The 27,858-nt window shown below is 37.7% G+C and overlaps 1 protein-coding gene across 2 annotated transcripts; it reads left to right on the plus strand.

Annotated features, from left to right (window-relative positions):
- Positions 1–143: 143 nt before the first annotated feature.
- Positions 144–26,741, plus strand: PRMT6 (protein arginine methyltransferase 6). Of its 2 annotated transcripts, XM_088799465.1 has the most exons (5): positions 144–1,394; positions 3,655–3,774; positions 5,901–6,004; positions 8,813–9,070; positions 26,618–26,741. In XM_088799465.1, the coding sequence occupies exon 1, from the start codon at positions 172–174 to the stop codon at positions 1,297–1,299; it is 1,128 nt and encodes a 375-aa protein (XP_088655591.1). In that variant the 5' UTR covers positions 144–171; the 3' UTR covers positions 1,300–1,394; positions 3,655–3,774; positions 5,901–6,004; positions 8,813–9,070; positions 26,618–26,741. The 2 variants fall into 2 exon arrangements, with proteins under 2 accessions (XP_088655591.1, XP_074174827.1); XM_074318726.2 differs by lacking the exons at positions 5,901–6,004; positions 8,813–9,070; positions 26,618–26,741 and having other exon boundaries at positions 3,655–5,328.
- The last annotated feature ends 1,117 nt before the right edge of the window (positions 26,742–27,858 follow it).

Consider the following 27,858-nt stretch of genomic DNA (forward strand, 5'->3'; position numbering starts at 1 on the left):
CCAAGAGTGCAGATGAAGAGTTGAACAGAGTTCCTAGGTACCGGCAGGCACTGGCCGGACAACTCCCAAGTAGGAAGCGCGAGCGCGCACTACAAGTCCCAGAAGCTCCCGCTTCCTGGAGCCCGCGCCGCGCCGCGCAACGCCCGCCGGGAGTCGGCAGGAGCCGCCAAGATGTCGCAGCCCAAGAAAAGAAAACTTGAGTCGGGGGGCGGTGGCGAATTAGGGGAGGGAACTGAAGAGAAAGATGGCGGAGAGCGCGAGGCGGCCCTGCTGCGACCCCGGAGGACTAGGCGGGAGCGGGACCAGCTGTACTACGAGTGCTACTCGGACATATCAGTCCACGAGGAGATGATTGCAGACCGTGTCCGCACAGACGCCTACCGCCTGGGCATCCTGCGTAACTGGGCTGCGCTGAGAGGCAAGACGGTGCTGGACGTGGGCGCGGGCACCGGCATTCTTAGCATCTTCTGTGTCCAGGCCGGGGCCCGGCGCGTGTACGCGGTGGAGGCCAGCGCCATCTGGCAACAGGCCCGGGAGGTGGTGCGGCTCAACGGGCTGGAAGACCGGGTGCACGTCCTGCCCGGGCCGGTGGAAACGGTGGAGTTGCCGGAGCAGGTGGATGTCATCGTTAGCGAGTGGATGGGCTACGGGCTCTTGCACGAGTCCATGCTGAGCTCTGTGCTCCACGCACGGTCCAAGTGGCTAAAGGAGGGCGGTCTTCTCTTGCCGGCTTCCGCCGAGCTCTTCGTGGCGCCCATCAGCGACCAGATGCTGGAGTTGCGCCTCGGCTTCTGGAGCCAGGTGAAGCAGCTCTATGGTGTGGACATGAGCTGCCTGGAGAGTTTCGCCACGCGCTGCATCATGGGCCACTCGGAAATCGTGGTGCAGGACCTGTCCGGCGAGGATGTGCTGGCCCGGCCGCAGCGCTTTGCTCAGCTGGAGCTCGCCCGCGCCGGCCTCGAGCAGGAACTGGAGGCTGGGGTGGGTGGGCGCTTCCGCTTCAGCTGCTACGGCTCGGCCCCCATGCACGGCTTTGCCATCTGGTTCCAGGTGACCTTCCCCGGAGGAGACTCGGAGAAACCCCTGGTGCTGTCCACCTCGCCTTTTCACCCGGTCACGCACTGGAAGCAGGCACTCCTCTACCTGAACGAGCCTGTGCCAGTGGAGCAAGATACGGACATTTCCGGAGAGATCACTCTGCTTCCCTCCCGGGACAACCATCGTCTCCTGCGGGTGCAGCTGCGCTACAAAGTGGGCGACCAGGAGGAAAAGACCAAAGACTTTGCCATGGAGGACTGAGCGTTACCTTTTCTCCCAGCCACCTCCCAAAGCGGCCAGACCTGCGTAGTAGAGGCGGAGGGGGTTCGGAGGAGAAAGGGAGATCCCACCAGCAAGTAGGGGGCACTATCTTCTGTCTCCCTTTTCCCTCTTGGCTCCTGGGGAGGGAGAGTGACTTCAGTCTCCCTTGGAGGAGAGTCTTCTGGCGATATTTATTAAAAAAGTGAATCGGATGCCCCCAACGTTGGAAACAGTGTTTTTATTAATAGGCTTTTAAGCCTCAAAAGCATGTGGTACCAAGCACTTGTATTTCTTTTTTGTTTGTTTCACGGAAAAAAAGAAAACACAGAAGAAAATGTCAGTTTATGAAGGATCGGTGCACATCCCTGACACTTAATACCTTATCTAAGTTAGAGAAACCAGGGAGAACGGTAATAAAGAGTTTATGGTTAGACTCCATAAATTTCCAATATGACTTTAATATCTCTCCAGAGCTATAGTCTCGCCTTCTCTGAATTCCCTCCTTTCCCAGTTGCCTCTAGGCTACAGTACTTCTTCCTCATTGTTTGTTAAATAAACTTTAGTACTGGTGAGAAGAATGAGGCAGCAGTTTGACCCTGTTCTCATTACACTTACTACTTACATAGGGTGCTAAAATTGATGAACACATTACTCCATTAAGTAGACTGTATATATAATTATACAGCCTACCTAAGAAAGCTAGAGATGGTACATTAAGGAGCAAAAGACCTGAAAGACAGTGAAATGGATTTTTTATTTTTGTATTTGTTATGAAGACTTAACCAAGAAAATGTTTCATGTATGTTCCATAATACATTTTTGGGTAATTTTATGAAACAGGCTAATAGAGGATGTTTCAGAACCTGACTCAAGGGCTTATTCATCACCATGGGTAAATTATTTAAGTTCACTTAATTAAGGAAAATATTTTCCCAGCTAGAAAAGTTCACTCTCTTTTAAATTCCTTCACTTAGATGGGTCATGTAACCTGGCCTACATACATCAAGTGAAAGTTCCCTTTTTAGCGCGTTTTTTTTCTTTTTAGCTCAGCCAAATGTGAAAGTTGTGAATTTAGGAAAATCGTTTGTAATGAAGTGTGAGCCATGTTATCCAATTTATTTTCCCGATGTTTCCCTCATCTCTGTGGCAAATAAAACATTGGCCTTCTATTTTTATAGATGAAGAAATTTTGTGTACTGTCTTGAGTTATAATGCTTTTGCCTTTTCAATATTGTCAGTTCCTAAGAACGTTGTTACAGCCCGTTCAGAACATAGCTTCAGGGTAATTCAGACTGCTTAGTGTATGGTTTTTTTCATACTGTTAGCTTTTGTAAGGTGTGAAAACTGGTTTTCTGAAGCGCTCTAACACAAGTTTTGTTTCTAGTAACTGAGTTTTCTGCTCCTTGACAGGTTGGATATTAAAGTACTTAAGTATTATAACTAATTTTTTAAAATTTGGTGTTATAACACTTGGGGTCTGCCATTATGAAGGGAAACAAATGTACAAAATCATAGATTTCGTCGAGTCGTGGCCTTTGTCGAGATCCTTGAATAGCAAGCAGGACAGTTATACTTGTCACCATTTTGATGTCAAGATAGTTAACAGCCTGTATAAGTGGTACAGTCATAGCAAGTTAGGCTTGGTTTAAGCTGTTTTATACTCCTTATTGTAGGATCAACAATATAAGTTGAACATTTATTTAGAATTTTAGTGTATGGTTTTTGAGTAGATTTCTGGTGTTTTTTGTTCTGTTAACTTGCTATTATGTAATGATCCCTTTGCCGTATAGGCCAATGAAAGCATCTTCCAAGTTCCATTTTTTAAAATCTGTTTTCTAAATATATGAGTATTATAGAGTTCTTATTACCAGTATAAGCACACAAAGGGAAACACTAGCTGTAACTCTGGATAACTATAGAAGTGAAAGGTAAATATTTCATAATTAGGCAAAGTAAGCTTTAAAATTATTTATTGTTTCCCCAAAGAAAAATGAATTATCATAAAAATAAAGCTACTAAAGCAATCAAGAGGCAGCATAGCATAGTGGTTAAAACCTTGAATGCTGAAGCCAGACACCTCATGCTGGAGCCAAGCCTCTACCACTCTCAATGTATGACCTTGGGCAAAGGGCTAAACTGTTTTTCTCTCCTGCTCTCCTGCAAATTGGGAATGACAATGGAACCCTCTTAGAAATGTGAGCAAGCAGTGAATACATGTAAGCGTGTAGTACCTGAAAGATCTCAGTCTCTCCTGGCTGTTGTGATTATGGAAAATTTTGTATGCCAACCTGGAGCATTTGGACACATACAAAATGTGCTACAGAATAAACACTCAACATTTTGGTTTTTTCACAGGTGTTGTTTGACAGTATCAACGTGGCTGTATATGACAAGCAATGTATGACACTGGATACCCGACGATCCAAAGGAAGCCCAAGGCCTTTGGCATGAGGACACTTCCAAAAGGATGAAAGTGTGAGATGCAACAACATCCACGCACTGTCCAATCTCTGTATGAACTGGTATTGATTGCTTAGGGCCTTCTGAGCCACGGAAGGAACTTCCAGCCCTAAGGAAGAGAAACACATGGCGAAGTTCTACCTGCTTTCCTCGAATAGCTTACATTTATTTAGCCCTGTGAAACTTTCCAAATATTTCCATTAATTCACTGGACCAATGGGCATTTTTATTGAGTGTACAGTCTAACAGTCACTGTGATAAGCACTTAGGATACAAACCAATAAAACATAGTTTCTGCCTTCAAGTACCATGTTTCCCCGAAAATAAGACCTAGTTGGACCATGAGCTCTAATGCGTCTTTTGGAGCAAAAATTAATATAAGACCCGGTGTTATGTTTTATGTTATATTAATATTAAAATAAGACCAGGTCTTATATTAATGCTCCAAAAGACGCATTAGAGCTGATGGTTCATCTAGGTCTCACTTTCAGGGACACACGGTAGGTATGTTCGTTCATAGGATAAGCCAGAAAGTAAAATAATAATGGGATAAAGACTGTAATGACACCAGTTGTTAGGGAGGGCAGGTAATTGCATGTTAGGAAAAATGACACAGGTAGTAAAGAATTCACCTAAGGTTACATAGCTAATTCTTCACAGTTGAACACAAGTCTTTCAATTCCTTACCACAAACAAACAAACAAAAAAATCACTTTTTAATTATGTTAACCTTGCATGCTTAAAAAAAAAAAAAAAAGGTTCATACCTCTGGAAGGGAAACAGCAGTTGTTATCTTTCGATGAACTTAGGGAAAAGTCCTTAGTTTAAGGAAGTCTCATTGGAGATCTAATAGACCTCTAAGAGCCACTTTCAGTATATAGGATCTCAAGATTGACAGATAGTAAGCACTCATTGAAACACCCCCTGTACCTATTTCTCTAACAGAGGTAATAAAAAATGGCACTCTTTCTGGGGGCCTCAGGAAACTGAATCCCCAACACTAACCAAAGTAGATGAACTCTGCCATTCTGGCTGTAGCGCTGGAGAGCAGAGAGGCGTCCGATGAGGCATTCAGTCATTTAATTATTTAATAAACACCAACTACCTAATAATTAAATTCTATGATAAATAAGCAAATCCTAACCTCAAAGAACTGGGATACAGTAGAGGAATAAAATCTGCATCAGTGAATTGCATACATTCTGTAGCCTAGAAAAATTTCATTCCAACTAAAAGAAGGATCGGGAAGCCAGCCCTCTCACCAATTCCATCCTTAAAATTTCTCCCAGGTACAAAAAAATATTATTACATTATGAGATCTCAGAGAAAAATCCCTCTATGGTGTTAGTTCCAAAAATAAATCTATGCCTTCTAAATAACTGGTTTATTTCAGCTAATGGACACTGTATTGGGTAGATGATTCTTCTCACATTGGTGATTAGAAAGCTGAGCCAAATTTATGGCTCACTTGTGCTCTTTTTTTGCTTTATACCTGGCTCCATGTCCATACCCATTTGTTTTCTTGATTTATCTCTCTCACTTATAATAAATATTGCAGTTTTGTCAGAATTTATGTATCTTTGTCCTAATACTTTTTGGCATTAAAATATGTTCCTACTTTCTGTAATACCTTCATAAGTTCTGAGGGCAAAGAGTTTAGAGAAAGGGCCAGAAGATTCTGAGATATGTCCCCTTTATTTCCTATGAAATCTGGTATCTAACGTTGTTAATATGGATGGAGAGCTGATTGGATCCCATCCTTCTAGCCAACCTACAACATTTTACATTTTGTAGAATCAAGATTTCTGAATCTGTGAAAAACTCTCAGACATATAGACAATCTTGAGGAAAACTTGAATGTTGTGCATCTCTTTCTAAACCTAGAATAGACCCCATTGAATCTTAACAGTAAAGAAAATTATAGATTGCGAAACCTCTTCCAAAAATGTGTCGAAAGAGTTTATAGTAATGATAAAGGAGAAAGATGATATAATGAGACTATTTCTGAAAATATCATAGATGCTTATAGAGAAAGGCATTTGAAACAAAGAATCTTGGACCTAACTAAACACAAAAAGAATTTTAATAAAAATTAAGACATAACCTTTATATACTTGCCCTTCTTTCTATTCTCTCCCTAGATGATCTCATCCAGACCCATTACTTTAAATAGTGTACTGTATGCTGATGACTCCTTGAAGGTATGACAACAGCACAGAGCATTTACATCAGATCATGATAATCGGTACGTGTTTATTGAGTGTTTGTTACATGAGAGTACTAGTTTTGGTTTTAGTGTGTCAAGAAGTATACGATAAGGTCCCTGGCCTGAATGAGCTGAGTCTTAAGTGGAGAGCAAACATCTCAGCATTTCAAAGATACTGGTATTATAATGCAATGTCAAGTGAATCACACAAACACATGCTATAAGAGTTTGGTCATTGCAAGACGGAAGAATCAGAGCTTCTCATTAAAAATGCAGTAATGGACCTAGATCTTGCTGATTCTCAATCATTTCAAGATTCTACCTTAGGTACTCCCTACCTGGAACATTCTTTAGACTGCATGTTATACACACTCTTACTTGCCTTTCAGTTCTCTATTCAAATGTCACCTCAGAGTAGCGTTCCTTGACTACCATGATATGTACCCAGATACTCTTTTCCCCTTTTTATTTGAAATTCAGTTGTTTATTTGTTTGTCTTTCTCACAATATAAGATTTGTAAGAGCAAGAATTTTATTGTCCCCTTGTTCACCATTGTCTATCCATTGAAAACATCTGGCACAAAGTAGGTAGTCCATAAATATTTGTCGAGTAAATGGGCCTCGTAAACCAAATGGAACTTATATGAGGACAGAGTAACCATTTTAGGCAAGGATGATGGTTTGAAAAGCAGGTGCTCCTTACATCTTTTCAATCATGGTCTATAGATGGCTTTCTATGGTCTACGTAGAAATTTTAGTAATACCTGGGATACTGATAATGTCACTGATGCATAGGGCAAATGTTTAGGCATGCCACTATTACAGTAATTCCTGTTCAGCTTATAGCCAGTGAGCCTTCTCCTGGGTCTGCCAATTGTCCCTAAGCACACAGCATGAAGCTTGTCAAAGAGGACTTGGTGGAATCTCTAGAAATAAAACTTTACAAGGCACAAGACAAATAAAAGTGTCGAAAAGACTTTCAAAATTATTGGCTTAGTTTTCAGGATTTCCATGAACAAAAGAGAAAGACTGAAAATGATGACAAAGGATGAAAATGCAACCAAGGTATAATTTATTAAGGTTAATGAAAACTTTTTTCCCCAAAACTATATTTTGGCAACCAGTTTATTTAGATTTCCCCCTAACTACCGTGTTTCCCCAAAAATAAGACCTAGCTGAACAATCAGCTCTAATGCATCTTTTGGAGCAAAAATTAATGTAAGACCCGGTCTTATATTACATTGTATTATATAAGACCCAGTATTTTATATTATATTATATTATATTATATTATATTATATTATATTATATTATTATTTTATATTATATTATATTATACCTGGTCTTATAGTAAAATAAGACCGGGTCTTATATTAATATTTGCTCCAAAAGACTCATTAGAGCTGATTGTCCAGCTAGGTCTTATTTTCGGGGAAACACAGTACTGTTTGACAAGTAAGTACCTGCCAGTTTTCCCCTGAATGGACAAGATCCCACAAAATTGCACCCCTAAAAAAAGCAAAACACTGAAGAAGTTACAGACCTGTGTCTCTTCATTCGTTGGCAGCTCAGTGCTGCCCAATCTCTGCCAGGAGATCATCCCTGGCCCAGTCCGTTTGGGGTTAGCGTGAGTCTGCATGTGCCTCTGGGGTAGGAAGTAGGCAAGATCTTCTCACTGAGTGCTCTGTACGGCTGAAGCTCAGCAAAGGCATGCTTTGTGATAGACTACAGTAAGAGGCAGCAACCACACAGTGAGGCTACATTCCAACATATTGTGTCAGAATTTTATTAAAAACTATTTTGAAAAACGATTCAGTTATTTTGATAGTACTCTTTTATTAATGTGTGATTATAGCAACTTTTAAGCTACAGAGACATAAGAGAGAAAAATAATACATCACTAGCAATTTCACCCCCTAGACTATTTCTTTTCCAACTTTTATGTATGCTTGTTTTCAAATTTTATAAAAATGATATCATGCTGTCTTCTACAATCTTAATTTACATAATTATAACACCACCATCTTCTTTTTCAAACAGCACCTATTGCCACCTGAAATTATTTTGTTTCTTCCTTTACTTTTATATTGACTTTCTCCAAATAAAATCTACATTTTACAGAGAACAGAATCCTCTTAAGCACTCAAGAAATTAATTAATGAATAAATGTTAAATCAATATTCTTATAATTATTATCTTATGTAGTGGTGTTTTTACATCTTTAGATTCCCCTAAGTATTTTGCTTAAGTTCAATTTTAATGAATTTTGATATATGGCTTTCTGGAAGGTTGTCAAAATACACATTCCCAACAAAGATATATGAGAAAATCTGTTTCTTGATATCCTCACTCACTTAAATTTGATTAATCTTATTTTTTTTAAATCTTATGCATAAAAAATGCTAGTTTCTTATTTAAGTTTCATTACCCTAACCTTAACTAAATGGTTGAGCATCTTTCCTTATATTCTTTGGCCCTTTGCATTTCATTTTCTGTGAATTTACTGCTTATTTTACCCATTTTCCTATTAGATTTTATGGCTATTGGAGGACTCTTTGTTAATTAGGAATAGTCTATCATATATACTATAACACATTAATTTTTTACTTAATTAATTTTGGCTCATTGAGAATTTTTCCATTTTAATGAATCCAAATCTAGTTATTTTGTTTGTAATTGCTCCTGGTTAAGAAGCCTTTTCCTAGTTGAAAATTGGGAAAAGACTCCCAAATTAACTTCCATTTTCATTATTTGATTTTTAAATTTAGATATTTAACCTCTATGTAATTTTTGTTTTGTTTTGCTTTTTACAGTTTGAGGTAATGATTCTTTTTTTCCCCCCCACAGCTTTATTTGGGAACTAATGTCCCTCCAGAGGCCAATGCTCTTGTAAGCACAGAAGATTATACAGAATAGAATAAAACTTAGTAATAACGAACCAAGTCCCAGAGTCAATCAAGATGAGAAGGTCCCTGGTCCATGAGAGACGTCTGGGCCCACGACAGGTCTGAGGCAAACTGGTCTTGCAAGGAAGAACTTTGGAGAGTCCTGGTGGCTTGCCCCTCCCAGAGGGTGAGCAGGAGTGCCCAGTGAGACTACTCCGAGGTAATGCTTCTTTGTTTTCAATGTAAAAGCATAAAATCCATTTAATTATGCTACCAAATTACTCTTTTAGCATAAATTGGTTTCTGTGGATTGGCTGGATGGTTCCTATACTAATCTTGTCTGAACTGGCTCATGTAGCTGCGATCAGATTGTAAGTCAAAAGGTGGCTGGGTTCAGCTAGGGCAAATGGGATGGTTGATCCCCCTTACCTAGCATATAGTATTTGATTGTTTGTACTCTATAACCCTCTCCATGTTTCTTCCTGTTCCTCATAAGGGAAGAGAGAATTTTTGTTCTTTCAGGTAGAATTCCCGGCTTAACTGATTTTACAGAAGGACTTAGATGAATTTAGCATCTTTATGCTAGAAAATTCTCTTATTCTAAAAGGAAATCAAAATATTGTATTCCAAAAAGATGGCATATTTTTAATTGAACAATAACTTTGCGACTAAGTTCTGGCTGGCAAAATAATAATAAAATAAAATTGAACATGTTATTGTTCCTCAAAAAACCTTAACCAATTTACAAGTTTCTTGGAAAGAAATTTATTTAAAACCGCAGTGCACATGCCAAGTTCTGCCATAATGTGTTAAAATTGCTTCAGTATAATGTTTATGGTCCATCCATATCTAATCTATACATGTGAAGTATTGACATTATTATAAAGTGTAATTATTTCCAGAAACTTTAAAATAAAAAGTGTTTTTAATTAAACATTTTTCTTACAAGTCACAGCTGTAAGTCACTTTATCTCAGAAAAAATTAGGCAATATTTTAACTAGATCTTGACAAAAATGAATTAAGTCTATTTTTTAAACATCTTATTACTTGCAAGTTTTAGCCTGATCTGATTTTAAAATAGCCAAGTTATAAACCCCTGAAAATTGGAGTTTATAATGGAAGTACTGACATACCCTTAACTTTTAGAAGGAGGAATGTGCTGCTGTTACAACATTTGCTGAGGCTGCCTCAGTGGAGCAACACGACTAGGGTGCTACTAGATGTAGTATTTCAAGTATAAAACTGGTTGAATACTTGCTGAAATATTTTCCTACATTTCTAAAATTTTAGAAAATCATTGTTTTGGAAACTCCTTTTCTGTCACAAGTTATAATAAACAAGTTTAAAGACCTCTTTTCCTGCTTTCTGTCATATTTGCTTAGTTATCTCATCTTCTCCCATGGCTGGCTTCCACGGAGCTTTCCTGCCTCAGTGTATTGCACCTTCACCTACCAGTTAGTCATTCAAGCAAGAAAATGAGAGGTCTGTCTTAACTCCTCATATTACTTCTTCACCACATCTGTTTGGTTGCAAATACTGAGGGTTTTACTACCAAAATATATTTTGAAACCATTTATTCTTTATTATCACTGCAATCACCTTAGTTCATGCCACCAAAACCTCTGGCCAAGATAATCACAATAGCCTCCTGACCTGCGTTTCAGGAGAGCCAATAGTTGGTTAGGTGGTTAGGGAAAGTTCTTTTTTTGTAGAATTCCAGCAAATAAAGCAGTAGGAATCATAGAATTAGAAAATAATCATTTTGGAACTCATGATGAAATAATGGATCTCTGCAATGATACCCAGAGTTGCTAAAACTAGGAGGGGAGTGCTTTACAGAGAATTTTATAATGAAGGAATCAGGCTGAGGTGCTCACAATCCATCAACTGCACTCATCACTGAAGTGGGAAAACCAGATACTATATGTCTTAGACTATGATGAGTGCAACAGATGTATACTTGCCTAAAACACCAAACCTGAATGTAATAGGGCCTCTAGATTTATGGGAGATATAAGGAATGGAAGAATAAGTTAAACACTATGAAGAAGTAATCGGCCAGATCTGGAAGGTGAGAATTCTATAGAAAAACAGTGGCCTAATTTCTCCAACAAATTGATGACATATAAAAGACAGTGTGATGGGGCAGGGATAGTTGTTATAAAATAAGAGTCTTAAGAGACATAACAGCCGAATGCAATATGAGTACCTAGTGGGTCTGATTCACACAAACTACTTATAAAAATAATATTTGAGACAATAAGGGAAATTCACATATGCACTGTATCAAAAATATTAAGAAATTATTGTTAATTTTTTAGGTATGAAAATGGCAATGAGGTTGTTTTTAAAAAATGTTCTTCTTAGAGCTATATACTGAAGTATTTGTAGGTGAAATGACATTGTATATAGGATTTGCTTTAAAATATTCCAGGGGTAAAAAAGGAGGGTGAAAGGAGAAAGCAGATCAACATACACTGATAAGTGTTATAACAGGGAATGAGCACATAGGGTTTATTATACTATTTTCCTTCTTTTGTGTATTTTTCAATTTTCCCCTAAGAAATCATTTTAGAGGAGCATTTAAGTCCTGTATAAAAGAAATGATAAGGCCTTAGCAAAGCTTGTCATAATGGAGAGGGAGAGACATATACAGATTTGAGATATATTTTTAAATTAATAGGAACTGTTAATGGAGGTTAAGGAAAAACACAGGAATCCTTGTTGATTCCTTGGTTTTTTATTTGAGCAACTGGATAGATAAATGGTGCCATTTACTGAATTAGTTTAGACTTCAGAGGAACAGGTTTGGGGATGCATTAAAAACCCAATTTCAGACATTGAGACCCGTATTAGTTTTCTATTGATGCAGTAACAAATTACCACATACTTAGTGGCCTCCAGCAACACAGATTTATTATCTTGCAGTTCTAAAGGTCAGAAGTCCAAAATCAGTTTCGCTGCACTCAAGTCCAAATGTCAGCAGGGTTAGTTCCTTCTGGAGGATACAAGGGTTTCCTTTTTGTCTCCAGCGTCTGAAGGCTGTCCTCATTCCTTGGCTTGTGGCCTCACAGCCCATCTTCTTTTCTCTCTCTTGCTTCATGGTCATATCACCTTCTCTGGCTTTGACCTTCTGGCATCCCTCTTGTAAGGATGCTTTTGATTATATTGGTCCTACCAAGATAATAATTCAGGATAAACTCCCCATCTCAAGGTCCTTAATTTAGTCCAACCTGCAGAGTCTCTTTTGCCATGTAAGATAACATATTCAGTTCTGAGGATTAGGGCTTAGACAAATTTGGGGGACCATTATTTAGCCTACCTCAAGGTCTGATATGTTTGAAGCACCTATTAGGTATCCATGTAGATAGGGTTTCCAGGAGGGAATTCCTGCCCAGTCTCAGGAATTCTTTTCACTTTCCCATTCCCAAATCCTGAGAAAAGTTGGTCGGGAAATCGGGGAAATCAGCTCCTTGAACCCAGGTGGTTGGTAGTATCAGCCGTCACTTTGTGGAAATGATTCATGGCGGAGAACAGAAAACAGTTTATGTCTCAGGATTTGGGAACGGGAAAGCAGAAAAAAAAAATTTGAGAACGGGCAGGAATTCCCTCCTGGAAATCCTATCTGTAGAGATGTGTCAGATGGATAGTTATGAATGCAGAGGTCAGAAAAGAGAACTGAAAGACTAAATTGGGGAGTAATCAGCAAACAGATATGATTTGAAACTAAGCAATGGTTGAATCTGAAGAATTCCAAATTTAGTAGATGGCATCCCAGGTGACTTCAGAGTGAGATGTTCAGGAAGCTAGGCAAGCACTGCACCGGAATAGCTAGGAGAGCAAACCATTCACATAGTACGGAGAGTTGTATTGAATGTGGCTGAGAGGTCAAGCCAGAGGAAAAATATTCATTGCATTTGGTATCATAAATAAAGTTAGTGATTTTTATAAGAGCAGTTCCAGTCTAACTGAAGTGGATTGAAGAATGAAATGGATCCAGTGAGTGCAGGCAAAGCTTCACTGTGGAGAACAGAAACCACACATAAAGGAAGGGATGTTCTTTTTTCAAGAGAGGAGATAAGAAAATATGCTTGTTTGACGATAGAAATGATCTAGTAGAAAAAGAAAGGTTTATAATGGAAGAGAAAGAAAGAGTAAAGGAAGGAGGAACATCGTTAGCAAGGTAACACAGAGGTTCCCCAGCAAAGGGGAAAGGTTTTGATGGGAACAGAGCACTTCTCTGGGCATAAACAAGGGAAGGCAGGATAGTACAAGTGGAGGCTGGCAGGTCAGTTTGCAGAGCTTCCAGGAAGTAGATCTGCTTTGGTAGCTCTATTTTCTTAGTTATGAGAGTTGCAGGTAAAGGTGCAGAGTCAAGTGAAGTTGGGGAGTCAGTTGACGAGGGAAGGTTGGAGAATTGTCCCACCAAGAGGGGTATGATAAAGTCCCTTTCACAGAGCCAATTTGCTGCTCGCAAAACAAGGGGGGTGGATGAGAGAAAGCCTTCTCCTGGTGATGAGATGCATTTGGGAGGTCAGTTTCCTAAGACTGATATTTATAAACACATTATTGTGGATTAATAAATAATAGCCAAATATAATAAACTAATAGATTAAAAGAGAATGTTTCTTTTGTGCTGATGCAATAGGTGTATGTTGACTGCTTGAAATTCACTATGCAGAAAGGATTTCAAAGTCCAACACCTTGTAATGCGTTGTTAAGAATTAGACTTAAAAGTATGTAAAAATGATGGATTCTGTCTGTAGCCCTGGATGAGTGTTTGTCCCTAAGCTTTAACATCAGTTAACACCCCAGAGCCCCAGAAACGTAGCTGTTTCATCCCAGTTAAAGTAGGAGTCATTTCAACAGTCTTGCTGTCCAGCCACAATAATATGTTGCCCACCCTCTCCCAAGTCATAGGCAGATGATATACCAATGAATGAACACTCAAGATTGCCTGGATTCAAATTCCTCTCACACGAACATCAGAAGAGCAAAAATGTGTTGTTCCTGGGCTAAAATCCTCCATCCCTATCTTGAGGTTTAGGATTGAGGGTTGCAAGTACCAGCAATGAAGAGTTAATGTGCTTGAATTTTGTTTTGAGGGATATAAACCTTTGGAAGTATCTTTCAATGCAGAACCACAGTCTTATTAAGAAGGGATGTGTCTCTATATCGCTGAGACTGTTTCTGATTAGTTTGCTCATTTATTCTATTCTTTAGATTCCACATATAAGTGAGATCATATGGTTATTTGTCTTTCTAGAAAAAATTGAGGGTTGCTAGCTGGGAGGGGGATGGGGATGAGGGAGAAGGTAAGGGGATTAGAAAGCACAGATAGGTAACCACAAGATTGTGATGGGAATATGAAGGACAGTTTGGGGAATATAATCAATAATATTGTGAAGATTTGGTAGGGTATCCGATGGACAATGTCTTATTAGGGAAACCACTTCATGGATGGTGTAAGTACCTGACCACTACAGTGTACACCTGAAGCTGAAGCTGAATAATAATAAATGTCAACTATAATTAAATATATATATATATATATATATATATATATATATATATATATATTCCCAGGATGTGGAGTACAGCATAGGGAATAGAGTCAATGGAATTGTAACAGCTGTATATGATGGCAGAGGGGTAGTAGATTGGGGAAAGGGGGTAATCACTTTTTGAGGGATGTAAATGTCTATTACATTGTTTTGTGCACCTGAAACAAATGAAAAAAGAAGAAGGAATATGTCTCAATCTATTCCCTTTGGAAGGAGTATATGAAGGTGTGAAACAGTTATCTTAGGAAAAAAAATTACTTGGAAAGCGTAATAGGATTCTTTATTAAAATACAATCAATTAGGTTTCATTTTCAAGACACATAGTATTGGTTACTTTAATTAGATTCACAGAAATAATCTGGGTTCTTGATCTGATCCAGGAAATAACTTGATTCAAGAGTATTAGCAAACTATCCCCTAAGGCATAAAGAAGATTATTTCTAGTAGTTAATATCTACTACATGTTATTTATTTATTTACTAATTTTACTTTAATAAGTTAACACGTGATTTTAGCTCTAAATTCTGAGTGTACTCTAGTCTGGTTGCCTGTGCACCAAAAATAACATCATTAATAATTTGCCTTCATAGTGCAAAGCTCTTTCCTGGGTTTAAAAAAGTGTACTCTTACAACTTGTCCTTCAGAAGAGACAAAGTTTACTATTCCCACTTAAAAATAATAATAAATTAAGGCACAGACATTAAAAAGTACTATCCCCAAGTACATCAGGTTCCTTTGACTTACAGTTTAATTCACATGCCACAAAATTTGTATGGGTAAGTATAAAAATGTAAACTAAATGGGGCATTTAGGAGACCATTGAAGGAAGGTTCCAACTCCACTTGCTTTGTCTTCTGAATTCGCTTGCAGCAAGACTCAATTCAATTCAACAAGCATGGATTGAAGATCTATTATACTATGTTTAATGCACGTAGAACTTTGTAAGAAGGCAAAAATATCAGTTAATAATAATTTGAAACAAAGACTTGAGCACAAAACATACTAGGTTCATTTACTAGGTTGTTTTCTGAAATTAAAAGTGACGGATTGCTACCCATGTTGATGCTGTTAGACTTAATGCTTTTGTTGCTTTTGCTATTGTTTTGGTAGTGATAATAATGAATTTCTAATTCACTGATTTTTCAGTGCAACAAAAAGATTTGTTCAAAACTCTTGTTTCATTCAAGAAAAACAAAACCTGTAACTACTTTTTGTATTTGACTCGAAACTGGGTAATCAGCAGTCACTACCTTCTCAGTGAGGGACCTCCCTCCTGTGATACATGACATAGCTGGTTCTGTCTGGATAAATGTTCAACTACGTATTTGCTTATGAGGACTGATGCTTATTCTCATGTTATTTTGGTAAGTCCCTAATTACTTAACACAGTCTCTTAGATATGCTATGGTAGTCAATAAATATTGATTAATTTTAAGTTATTTAATTCTAACATTTTTGAATTATAGAAATGTTATATAAAGAGGGAAGACTTTGGATGATTGAGTGGGCCATTAAGCCATTTAGGCACTCAACAGAGATTGGAAGTGATTTTTCTGAACAAGACAGTTGAAGGGAAAAAAAGAAAATAAACTGGTCACTTTAAGAGAAAATAGTTGTATTATAAGTCCTCTTGCAATATCAGAAAGGGTTGTGGTTTTGGTGAAACTAGGTAACCTTTACTGTGCAAAGTATACTTTCCAGAAGTTCAAAACATCATTGGCTGAGGAGTGACATCGGAGAGTAGTGACACCAGAGAAGTGACATAGGAGAAAAAAGATGGCAATTCAAGAGGGGACAGACCAGAGAGGCACTCACCTGAGATTTCAGTGATTGAATGAATTAAGGAGAGTCCCAGAAAATGCCTAAGACTGAGCAGAAAAACAAATGCAGCCCAAGGGGAAAATAATGTAGTATCAAAACATAGGTTTTGCACACTAAGGCCTAACAGGTGTTCTGAATCTACATATGCGTTAATATCAGGCTAATAATTTTTAATGGAAATAGTTTTATGGTTTTGTGTTCCTGCTGTATGCTAAGCACAGTGCTTAGGGGCTAAGAATGAAACTTGAACAAAACAGATACGGTCTCTGCTTTGCTGGGCACAGCTAGTCCTTCTTTGAAAAGGGACCCAAGGGGCACATCTTTGTCTCTACATGAAGGTCACTTCCTTAGAGAGATCTGCCTAGAGCACTCAATTAAAATAGTACCTCACCCCTTTGCCGGATGGTATATTGTATAGAATAGTTATTAACATATTGTTTGTTCCCCCCAGCAAGACATGGATGGACACCATGACAGTGGGGACACTGTCTAGTTTACCACTTTGTCATCAGGGCCACCATATGTGCCTACACATAACAAACTCTCAATAAGTATTTGTTGGATGAATGCATGAATGAATAATGAATTGAGCTAGTTTGCATTTTTGGTTATTGTAATCGACTTTGGGAGAGACATTCTTATACTTTATTTTGGTCTACTTGTCTAATTTTCTTTAATTATTTTTTTTAAGTTAAAGTTTATTGGGGTGACAGTTGTTAGTAAAGTTACATACATAGGTTTCAGGTGTACAATTCTGTAATACATCATCTATATATCACATTGTGTGTTCACCACCCAGCGTCTGTTCTTCTATCACCATGTATTTGATCCCTTTTACCTTCATCTACCACCCGCCTTCCTCCTTATCCTCTGGTAGTCACTAAACTAGTGTCTGTGTCTATGAGTTTCGGTTTCTTCATTTGTTTGTCTCGTTCCTTTGTTGTTTTCAGTTTTATGTACCACATATCAGTGAAATCATATGGTTCTAGGCTTTTTCTATCTGACTTATTTTGCTTAGCGTAATAATCTCAAGATCCACCCATGTTGTCGCAAAAGGCACTATTTCATCTTTTCTTACCGCCGAATAGTATTCCATTGTGTATATATATATATCACAACTTCTTTATCCAATCATCTATCAAAGGACACGGGTTGTTTCCGTGCCTTGGCCGCCATAAATAAAGCTGCGATGAACATCAGAGCACATATATCTTTATGGATAAATGTTTTCAGATTTTTTGGGTAGATACCCAGGAGAGGGATTGCTGGGTCATATGGTAATTCTATTCTTAATTTTTTTCAGAACCTCCACACTGCCTTCCATAGTGGCTGCACCAGTCTGCATTCCCACCAACAGTGTATGAGGGTTTCTTTTTCTCCACAGCCTCTCCCACACTTGTCATTATTTGTCTTGTTGATGATAGCCATTATAACTGGTGTAAGGTGATATCTCATTGCGGTTTTTATTTGCATTTCTCTTATGATTAGTGATGTTGAGCATTTTTTCATATGTCTATTGGCTATTTGTATGTTCTCTTTGGAGAAATATATCTTCAAGTCCTCTAGCCTTTTTTTAATTGGATTGTTTTTTTGTTGTTGAGTTGTATGAGTGCCTTATATATTTTGGATATTAGCCCCTTATTGGAGGTGCTGTTTGCAAAAATTTTCTTCCATTCGGTTGGTTGCCTCTTTATTTTGTTGATGGTTTCTTTTGCAGAAGATGGGACTATATCAAATTAAAAAGCTTCTGCTTTTTTGTTATCTTTTTAGTTTGATATAGTCCCATTCATTTATTTTTGCTTTTACTTTGTCTTTGAAATCAAATTGATAAAATCCTCTTTGAACCCAGGACCCATAAGTTTAGTACCTATGTTTTCTTCTATACAGTTTTTTGTTTCAGGTCTTATGTTTAGGTCTTTGATCCATTTGAGTTGATTTTGGTGTATGGTGACAGATAGCAGTCTAGTTTCATTCTTTTGCACGTGGTTTTCCAATTCTGCCAGCACCATTTATTAAAGAGACTGTTTTTTCTCCATTGTATGTTTTTGGCTTCATTGTCAAAAATTATCTGTCCATATTTATGCGGGTTTATTTCTGGGTTCTCAATTATATTCCATTGGTCTGTGTGTCTGTTTTTCTGCCAATACCATATTGTTTTGATTATTGTTGCCCTGTAGTACAAGGTAAAGTCGGGAAGTATGATACCTCCAGCATTGTTCTTTTTTTTTTTTAGTATTGCTTTGGCTGTTCTGGGTCTTTTGTGGTTCCATTCAAATCTGATGATTTTTTGTTCTATTTCTTTAAAAAATGCCTTTGGGATTTTGATTTTTTTGTTCTATTTCTTTAAAAAATGCCTTTGGGATTTTGATAGGGATTGCATTAAATCTGTATATTGCTTTGGGTAATATGGCTATTTTAACGATGTTGATTCTTCCAATCCATGGACATGGAATATCTTTCCATTTCTGTGTGTCTTCTTCAATTTCTTTTAAAAATGTCTTATAGTTTTCAGTGTATAGGTTTTTCACATCATTGGTTAAGTATATTCTTAGGTATTTTGTTCTTTTTGTTGCAATTGCAAAAGGAATTGGTTTTTTAAAATTTCTTTTTCTGAGATTTCATTGTTAGTATGTAGGACTGCAGTAGACTTTTGTACGTTGATTTTGTAGCCAGCAACTTTACTGTATTCATTTATTGTTTCTAATAGCTTTTTGGTGGCATCTTTAGGGTTTTCTATATATAGCATCATGTCATCTGCAAAAAGTGACAATTTAACTTCTTCATTCCCAATTCAGATGTCTTTTATTTCTTTCTCTTGCCTGATTGCTCTGGCAAGGACTTCCAACACTATGTTGAAAAGCAGAGGTGATAGGGGGCAGCCCTGTCGTATTCCTGAACGTAGGGCAAAGGGCTTCAGTTTTTCACCGTTAATTATGATATTAGCTGAGGGTTTGTGATCTAATTTTCTTAAAATAATTTGTTAGAAGTGGAATTATTGGGTGTGCATATTTTTAAATACTTTTGATAGACTGCCAAGTTGTTATCCTGAAAACAAATTCAAATTTATATTCTTCCAGTGTAGGACAATCCTCATTTCTTATAATTTTCCACAAAAGGATGGTAAATTATTTAACTTGTACCAATTTTATCGGTGCTGTTTTATTTTGAATTTATTTGATTATTAGGTGCATTAGAGTTAGGCTATTTTCATTCTATTGTTGATATTTCTTGTTTTGTGAATTGTTATTACAATGGGCGTATCTCGTTATTCACCTTGTTTCATTGATTTGTACAAACTCTTTATATATCAGAAATATTAACTCTTTGTTACATGTGTTACAAAATATTTTTAACCACTTTGTCATTTGTTGGTCTATCTTCTTTATTATGGGAACTTGGCAGTAAAGGTTTTCATTTTTATGTAATCTGAACAATCAGAATTGTCCTTTAAGGTTTGTACCTGTGGTAGATTAAAAATCCTTTGCAGCCTCTCTCATCACGAGGACGAGTTTTCTTTCCCACCCCTTGAAACTAGCAGATCTTGTGAACTGATATGGTTAACAGAATGAGGCAGAAGTGGCTTGATATAAACTCTGAGAAAGGCCTCCATGTCTGCAGTTTCTGCTTTTGCCTTTTGAATCCTGGAGGCTACTGTACTCTGAATAAGCCCAGTCTAGCCACCCTGAAGATGAAAGATAAACCACCCATTTTTCCTAGCTGAACCCAGCCACCTTTTGATCTATGATCTGTTTGCAGCTGCATGAGCCAGTCCAGCCAAGATCAGCATAGGAACTACCCAGCCAATCCACAGAAGCCTAAGAAATAATACATCATTATTTAAATGCACTAAGATTTAGGGTACTTTGTTACACAGCCATAAATAACAGATGCAATGGCTTTGCTTTATGCTCAGATATTATTTTCATTATATTATAATTATAGAAATAAATACCTAAATTGTATTTTAGTATATTTATTAATTTATTTTTTACCTTTTTGTCTCTAAGTGTAAATTATTTTTGCTGCAATATGTGAGATGGAATTTCAACATAACTTTATTCTCCAAATTGCCAGATCACTGTACCCAAATCATATATTGAATAACTTATATTTACCTTACTCATTTTAATGCCACCACACCAAAATTCCCAAAATTTGAATTTATTTGGTAACTCTTTAAACTTTCCATTGATTTTTTTTATTTGTCCCTATCTAGTATCACACTTTTAATAAATACAGCTTTATATTTTTTTTATAATACGACTTTATTTTTTTTAGACAAATGTTAAGTTCATAGCTAAATGAGAAGAAGGTACAGAGATTTTTCTCATACCCCTTGCTCCCACATATGTGTAGCCTCCTGCATTATCAACAGCACTCACTGAAGTGGTACATTTGTTGTAATTGATGAACCGATACTTATAATCGACCAAAGTTCATAGTCCATTATGGTTTATTCTATGGCTTTAGACAAGTGGATAATGACATGTATCCATCCTTGTAATATCATACAGATTGTCTATTCATTCTCTCCTCTCCCCTCACCCTTACCTGTAATTGATCTTTTTATTGTCTTCATAGTTTTGCCTTTTCCAGAATGTCCTATAGTTGGAATCATGCCGTATGTAAGCTTTACAGATTGGCTTCTTTCACTTAGTAATATGCATTTAAGGTTCCTCGGTATCTTTTCATGGCTTGATAGCTCATTTTTTTTCAGAACTGAATAATATGCCATTGTCTGGATATACCACAGGGTATTTATCCTTTCACCTACTGAAGGACATCTTAATTGCTTCCAAGCTTCAGCTATTATGAATAAAGCTGCTATAAACAGCGTGTACAGCTTTTTGTGGGTGTAAGTTTTCAACTCCTCTAAGTAAATACCAAGCAGCACGATGCTGGATTGTATGCACACAGTATGTTTAGTTTTGTAAGAAACTGCCAAACTGTCTTTCAAAGTGTCTGTACCATTTCGCATCCCCACCAACAATGTATGGGAGTTCCTGTTGCTCCAAGACTTCACCAGCATTTGCTGTTAACAGTGTTCCAGATTTTGTCCATTCCAATGGGTGTGTAGTGGTAGCTCATTGTTATTTTACTTTGCATTTCCCTAATGACCTACTGTGTTTCCCTGAAAATAAGACCTAGCCGGACAATCAGCTCTAATGTGTCTTTTGGAGCATTAATTTTTGCTCCAAAAGACACATTACAGCTGATTATCCTGCTAGGTGTTATTTTCGGGGAAATACAGTATGATGTAAAACATCTTTTCACATGCTTATTTACGATTTGTATATCTTCTTTGGTGAGATGTCTTTAAAGGTGTCTGGCCCATTTTTTAATTAGATTGTTTTCTTAATGCTGAGTTTTAAGAGTTCTTTGTATATTTTGGTTAACAGTCTTTTATCAGATGTATCTTTTGAAAGTATTTTCTCCCAGTCCGTGGCTTGTCTTCTCATTGTCTTGATAGTGTCTTTTGCTGAGCAGAAGTTTTAAATTTTAATAAAATCTAGTTTATTAATTATTTCTTTCATGGATTGTGCCTTTGGTGGTGTATCTAAAAAGTCATCATTATAACCAAGGTCATGTAGGTTTTCTCCTATGTTGTTTTATAGGAGTTTTCTAATTTTATGGTTTATATTTGGGCATATGATACATTTTAAGTTACTTTTTTGTGAAGGGTATAAGGCCTGTGTCTAGGTTCTTTTATTTTTTTTTCCCCAATGTGGATTTCCAGTTGTTCCAGCACCATTTGTTGAAAAAACAATCTTTGCTCCATTGTATCATCTTTGTTCCTTTGCTGAAGATCAGTTGACTATATGTGAGTCTATTTCTAGGCTCTCTATTCTGTTCCATTGATCTACTTATCCATTTTTTTGCCAATACTACTACACTCTCTTGATTACTGCAGTTTCATAGAAAGTGTTGAAGTTGAATAGTTATCAGTCCTCCAACTTTGTTCTTCCCCTTCAGTACGGTGTTGGCTACTATGGGTCTTGTCCCTCCCCATATAAACTTTAGAATCCCATTGTTGATATCCACAAAATAACTTGCTAGGTTTTTTATTGGGACTGCATCGAATCTATCAAACAAGTTGGCTATCTACGTTTTAACAAATCTGATGATTGTTCAGAGTTTGTGATGCCCAGTTTAGGGGCTTTTTTCTTCTCCTCCACAGTTTTCAAATGAATGGCCTCTGTGCTTTGTTTGGCTCAACCAAGTGTCAGCCTCCAAATATTTTCTTTTTTAATTCTAACAGTCTTAAATTGAAATCTTTATGGATCTAGAGATTTCACTTAAAAATCTGGAATTTTGACTTGAATGATCTGGCAATAGACGCCTATAATTCCTCTCGATAGCAATCAGGGGAAGCTGAGTAGCAGGCATTTCTATGTCCAGGCCGGACCTCTTCTGTGAGTGACAAACCATGTGTCTAACTGTTTACTGACATTTCCTCATCCACAAAATTGCTTTTCTGGTATCCATCACTACTAAGGAAATGTCAGGACAACTAACTATTTGTGAGTCTTTTGCAAGTAACCCGCTTGTCTTTCCTGAGTACTTGGAGAGATTGTTCTTTACAGAGCATACATGTTGAGCACTAAATCCCATGACACTCAACTCAGAATGAAAAGATTTCTTTGTTCTTCTCAAATCTACTCCCTCCCTCCAGACCTCTTTCCAAAATGAGAAGTGTTACTGGTAATTTTCAGATTTACTTCACTTACTTTGTAAAACACGGAGTTGCTTTGGAAGGATTATTTAATGTCAATTCACAGTGTCTACTTTCAATTTTGTTCAATCTATACTGTTCCTAAGAGATAGTCCATAAAGTTTGTGGTATACCTTTGAAACTAATCCCTAGTTTAAAGTTTCTTGGCTGTTTTCTTCTTTTTTTTTTTTTTTTCTTTTTTTTTTATATTTCAGGATTGGCTGAGCTATAAACCTTCTCTTATTCCTACACATTTCCTGCAAATGTCTTCACTTAATGTTTGATCTTCGAGTTACATAGTATGTAGTTCATTAAACATTTTAATATAAGAGGACTTGCTTTATTTCCTTTGGATATTCTCTTTTCAAGGATAGGATATATGCCACCTGCATTCCAAGAAACTAATTACATAGGGGAATTTAGGAACAGTTTATTCTTAGAGCTGCTACATGAATAAATATTTGACTGGCATCTATGGTTATTCAACCTAGTTATATTGTCCCTTTTTTTTTTTTCCTTAATCTACCAGCCAGCAAACAAGGTACTTTTAATCTTGTATTTACTCTGAACATTCTAAGAATTCCCACTTTAAAGAAATTTTTAAATAGGTAGAGTGACTTTTCTAAGATAATCATAAGATGTATTAGTCATGGGTCTCCTGAGAAACAAAACCAATAGGATATGTATTTATATATCTATTGAGAAAGGGAGGGAAGGTCGCAGAAAGGGAGAGAGAGAGAGAGAAAGAGAGAGAGAGAGATTGAGATTTATTTATTTATTTTAAAGAATTGGCTCGTGCAATTGTGGAGGCTTGGCAAGTCCAAAATCTGATGGGGGGCAGCCAGCAGTTTGGAGACTCAGGGAAGAAATGCAGTTCTAGTCCAAATTCAGTCCACTTGCAGAATTCCTTCTTACTCGGTGGAAGTCAATCTTTGTTCTATTAAGACTTTCCACCGATTGAATGAGGCCCACCCACATTATGGAAGGTAATCTCCTTCACTCAAAGTCCACCAATTTAGAGGTCAAGCTCATTAAAAACCACCTTCACAGAAAATATCCAGCATAATATTTAACCAAATATCTGGCCACTGTAGCCCAGCCAAGTTGTCATGTAAACTTAACCATCAGAGAGGTGATTTTTATAGGTATTCATATTTATAAAAGTAGGTTACATGGCATCTTTGGATTATTGGAAAAGAAGATCCGTCCTTCGGTGAGCTGTCTCTTTGTTTACTATTAATGTGAATTGACGGGAATCATAGCTATTTTAAACCAGCATTATCGCAACTCATTACAGGAACTGCATATGCTGGAAAAACAAAAAACAAAACAAAACAAAAAATACTGGGCAGTAAAACATATTGATGAATAGTTATTGACAGCTTTTATCCAGACATGCATTTTCAGGAACAATGAGTCAAGTTCTTTTTTGCAACAGTCAAGTTCTTATCACAAGCCTGCTTAGGCCATGGTATACAGATAGTATGCGCTCAGAAAAAACAAGAACTGAATATGCAAGTGTTGCTCCAGTGTTCACAGATAGCATCTGGAAAATTAGATCCACATTTTGATACAAATATGTGTAGAAAGGCGGGTGTGTACTTTTGTGGAAAGTATTTGCTTGGGGCATTATAGTATTATTTGTTGAAATACTTACTTTACTTTTTTCCCAAAAAAGGAATAGAGGAAAATAATTGTTCTAGAAATATTTAGTGACTACGAGTATGTATTCTTGCCTTTATTATTTTTTTTTTTCAGTTTTGTTTTCAGTTTGGGGAGTGAGTATTCCTCAGATATAGAATGTTTGCTGACCACGTAACAGTCGGCACTTAGCAACAATGCTTTGAAATATCAGAAATGTATTTCATCAGTCTGTACTCAGGTATACTCAATGCTAAAACTTGGCACTGCATAAGTTAAATCCCTAATTTCCCCTCTATGTAATATAATTATTCGTTAATTGACTTAAATAATTTTCTAGTTACTACCAATAGAATCACTACTGTACAGGTTAGTCACCATTTTTTTTTTACAAAATAACCATCATTAAAAAAAAATCTGTATTTGTGCTGATGCTACTCTTTGTCCTGGAAAAGTACTCACCCCTCTTTCAAGCCCTGCTTAAAAATAACCCTCTATCAAAAAAAAAAAAAAAAAATGATATTGATTGAAGAGATTCTGCCTCCAGTGGTTCCAGCTCAGGACCTTTCCCGTAGGGCTCGCAGGTGTTCTGCGACAGTGTGTGTGTGCAGTGGTGTGCACAGAGGGTGGCAGGACCAAATAAAGATTTCTGTCATGAAGCACCATACTCTTGTTGGGCATTCAGGGTGAAAGTGGATGAGTCATAAAAGCAAGATTTATCTTTCAAGCTTCAGGGAATTCAACCAATGGGTGCGAGCCTGGTGAGGCTCTTGTCTGGCTGGCAGCTGAGTGGTCCATGGACCAAGACCCAACCCCTGGGAGGTGAGGTCCTTTGGTAGCTTATGAAATCCTTCTTCACTATGTCCGTCCATGAAGTTCTCCCTTCTCTTCTCACTTCTTGAAAATTTTACTGTAATTAGTTCCTAAACTTGAATCCTCTCCTCAGTTGGCCACTCTATCTTCAAAAACGCAATTGTTTCTCAACTCCAAAGTTCTTCCTATGGTTCATGTCACATGGATTCTGCTGCCCCCATCACTAGAAATAGAAACACGGGCTGCTCTGAAATAGCCCAAGATACAAAAAAAAAAAAAGAGGAAAACAAAAGTGTAAACTTCCTATGTTCAGACAGATTCGGTGTTTTTATTCTGCTATAATGTCTATGCAGGGAAATCAAGATTTAATAAATGACATTTTCCCTGGAACCCTCAAAAACAAATGATTCTTTTCAAATGGTTTCACAGAATGCTCCCTGCAGCATAGTACTTTGCTATGATCGGCTTTCTTTCTGTGTTCTCTTAAATAGAAGCAGCTTCTTTTCTCTTCTCTATTATGTGGCCACACTGAGATTCTGGCAGGGTTACCTGTTCTGAGCTCCAGGTGGAACAGTTTCTCTGAAAAGACTGTTTGGGCCAGTGGAAAATGATGGCAACTGTCCCTCCAGTGATGAAATCCTCTCTTTCACCACTGTAGGGAGAGTTGCAGTCTTCTCTCAATTCCTACTGGACTTGCCTGCAATTATGAAAGAAAGAGAGATGGAGAGAGGAAAGGGGTGAGGAGTAGGGTTTCTAGGTGGGAATTCCTGCCCATTCTCAGGACATTTTCCCGTTCCCGAATCCTGAGAAAAGTTGGTCAGGAAATCAGGAAAATCGGCTCCTTGAACCCAGGTGGTTGGTAGTATTGGCTGTCACATTGTGGAAACGATTCATCGTGGAGAACAGAAAACAGTTTATATCTCGGGATTTGGGAAAGGGAAAGGGAAAAAAATTCCTGAGAACAGACGGGAATTCCTGCCTGGAAACCTTAGTGAGGAGGAATGAAAGAAAGAAGGAAGGGAGGGAGAAGGAAAAGAAAAGAAAAGAAAAAATGAGAATTTAAGCAATGAAATGAAAACAGGAAAGAAAACAAATCTATGTATCCCAGGTTGAATAACCAATCCCTTTCTTTTCCCATTGTGTCAGGATATGTATGCACTCCTAAAATGTCAACCCCTGTTACTGCTCTGATCATTCCCAAATCTCCATTTCCAGCCTCTCAAGGACTGTGAAGAGTTTGAGATTTTACCCTGCTTGCAAGCTAACAAGTTAGCCTACCGCAGTTTCACAGATGCTGACAGAAGACACGAGACACTTGGGTCAGAAACAAAGGGCTTTCTTACTTACAGCACAGCAAGGTGAGTGAGCCTTATGTCCGTACTAGTTTCCCTTTTCCATCCGTGTCCCATGGAGTAATCGTGAAGAGGCCCAGGTAGAGGCTGCACCTGCTGTGAGTTTGCATCACAACCGAGAAACCCCAAGCTTAGACAACCCCAAACCCCCAAACTTTTATAATGGACTGCAAGCAAACCTGTCCATCCTGTGCGCCAGAGGGAGACATTATCTTTACTATACTGTGAAGTAAAAAAATAAAGACATGCCCTGGACTCCAGAGTGAGATACTATCTCTATCTCCAAGGTTGTTCCCTATACAAACATCCTTGAAAAGATATTAGGGTACCAAAAGTCAAGTTAATGTCTCTGCCAGAAAGATGTGTCTTTGGAGACATGGAGAATGGTCTCCCAACACAGGCCAGCTCTCTTGTCTGAATTCGAGACCCACATATACAATTTTCTCCTGAGCAGCACCACCAGGATATCATATTGGCCTTTCGAATTCAGCTTGCCAAGAGTGAACTCCCCTCTAACTCTGCTGTCCCTTTAGTTTCTATTTTAGTGAATAGCAGCCCATCCTGAGACTTGGGGTCCTCCTAGATGCCTCTTCTCCCTCATCTCATCCCTCATCCCACTCCGAGCTATTCAGTGACCAAGTCCACTAAATTCAGTCTCATTACATCTTTTGTACTTGTCCACTCTCCTCCGTACTCATGGCGCAGTTTTAGTTCAGGTCTTAACATCTCCCCTGGCTGTTGAAATCCTGCTGTTATCCCAGCATTCCAGGCTGTTCTGTACATTCCCATAAAACAACTCCTAAGGATGTCTATAAAACAAAATGTAAACTTCTACGTCACACAATTGTTTTTACATTCTGGCCCTCACCTCCTTTGCTCTTCAGACTTTTTTCTTCTCTAATTGTATTTATTTATTTGACTTCTCCTACTCAAATGTAAACCCCTCAATTTCAGGGACTCGCACTTATTTGACTTTGATTCTACCAAGATCACAGCAGACACTGCATACATCTTTACTAGATAATTATTGAGAGTTTACGATTTACAAAATTACATAGATATATGCTTTTTATTTCTAGTGTTTATATATTTTACTTACACTTC

The sequence above is a fragment of the Rhinolophus sinicus genome, chromosome 7 (genome assembly GCF_057876585.1).
Source record: "Rhinolophus sinicus isolate RSI-liver-muscle chromosome 7, RSI-T2T, whole genome shotgun sequence".
NCBI lineage: Eukaryota > Metazoa > Chordata > Mammalia > Chiroptera > Rhinolophidae > Rhinolophus > Rhinolophus sinicus.

What these genes read in the sequence shown, in the direction of transcription:
- PRMT6 (XM_088799465.1), top strand. Translation starts at nt 172, where the DNA reads ATGTCGCAGCCCAAGAAAAGAAAACTTGAGTCGGGGGGCGGTGGCGAA.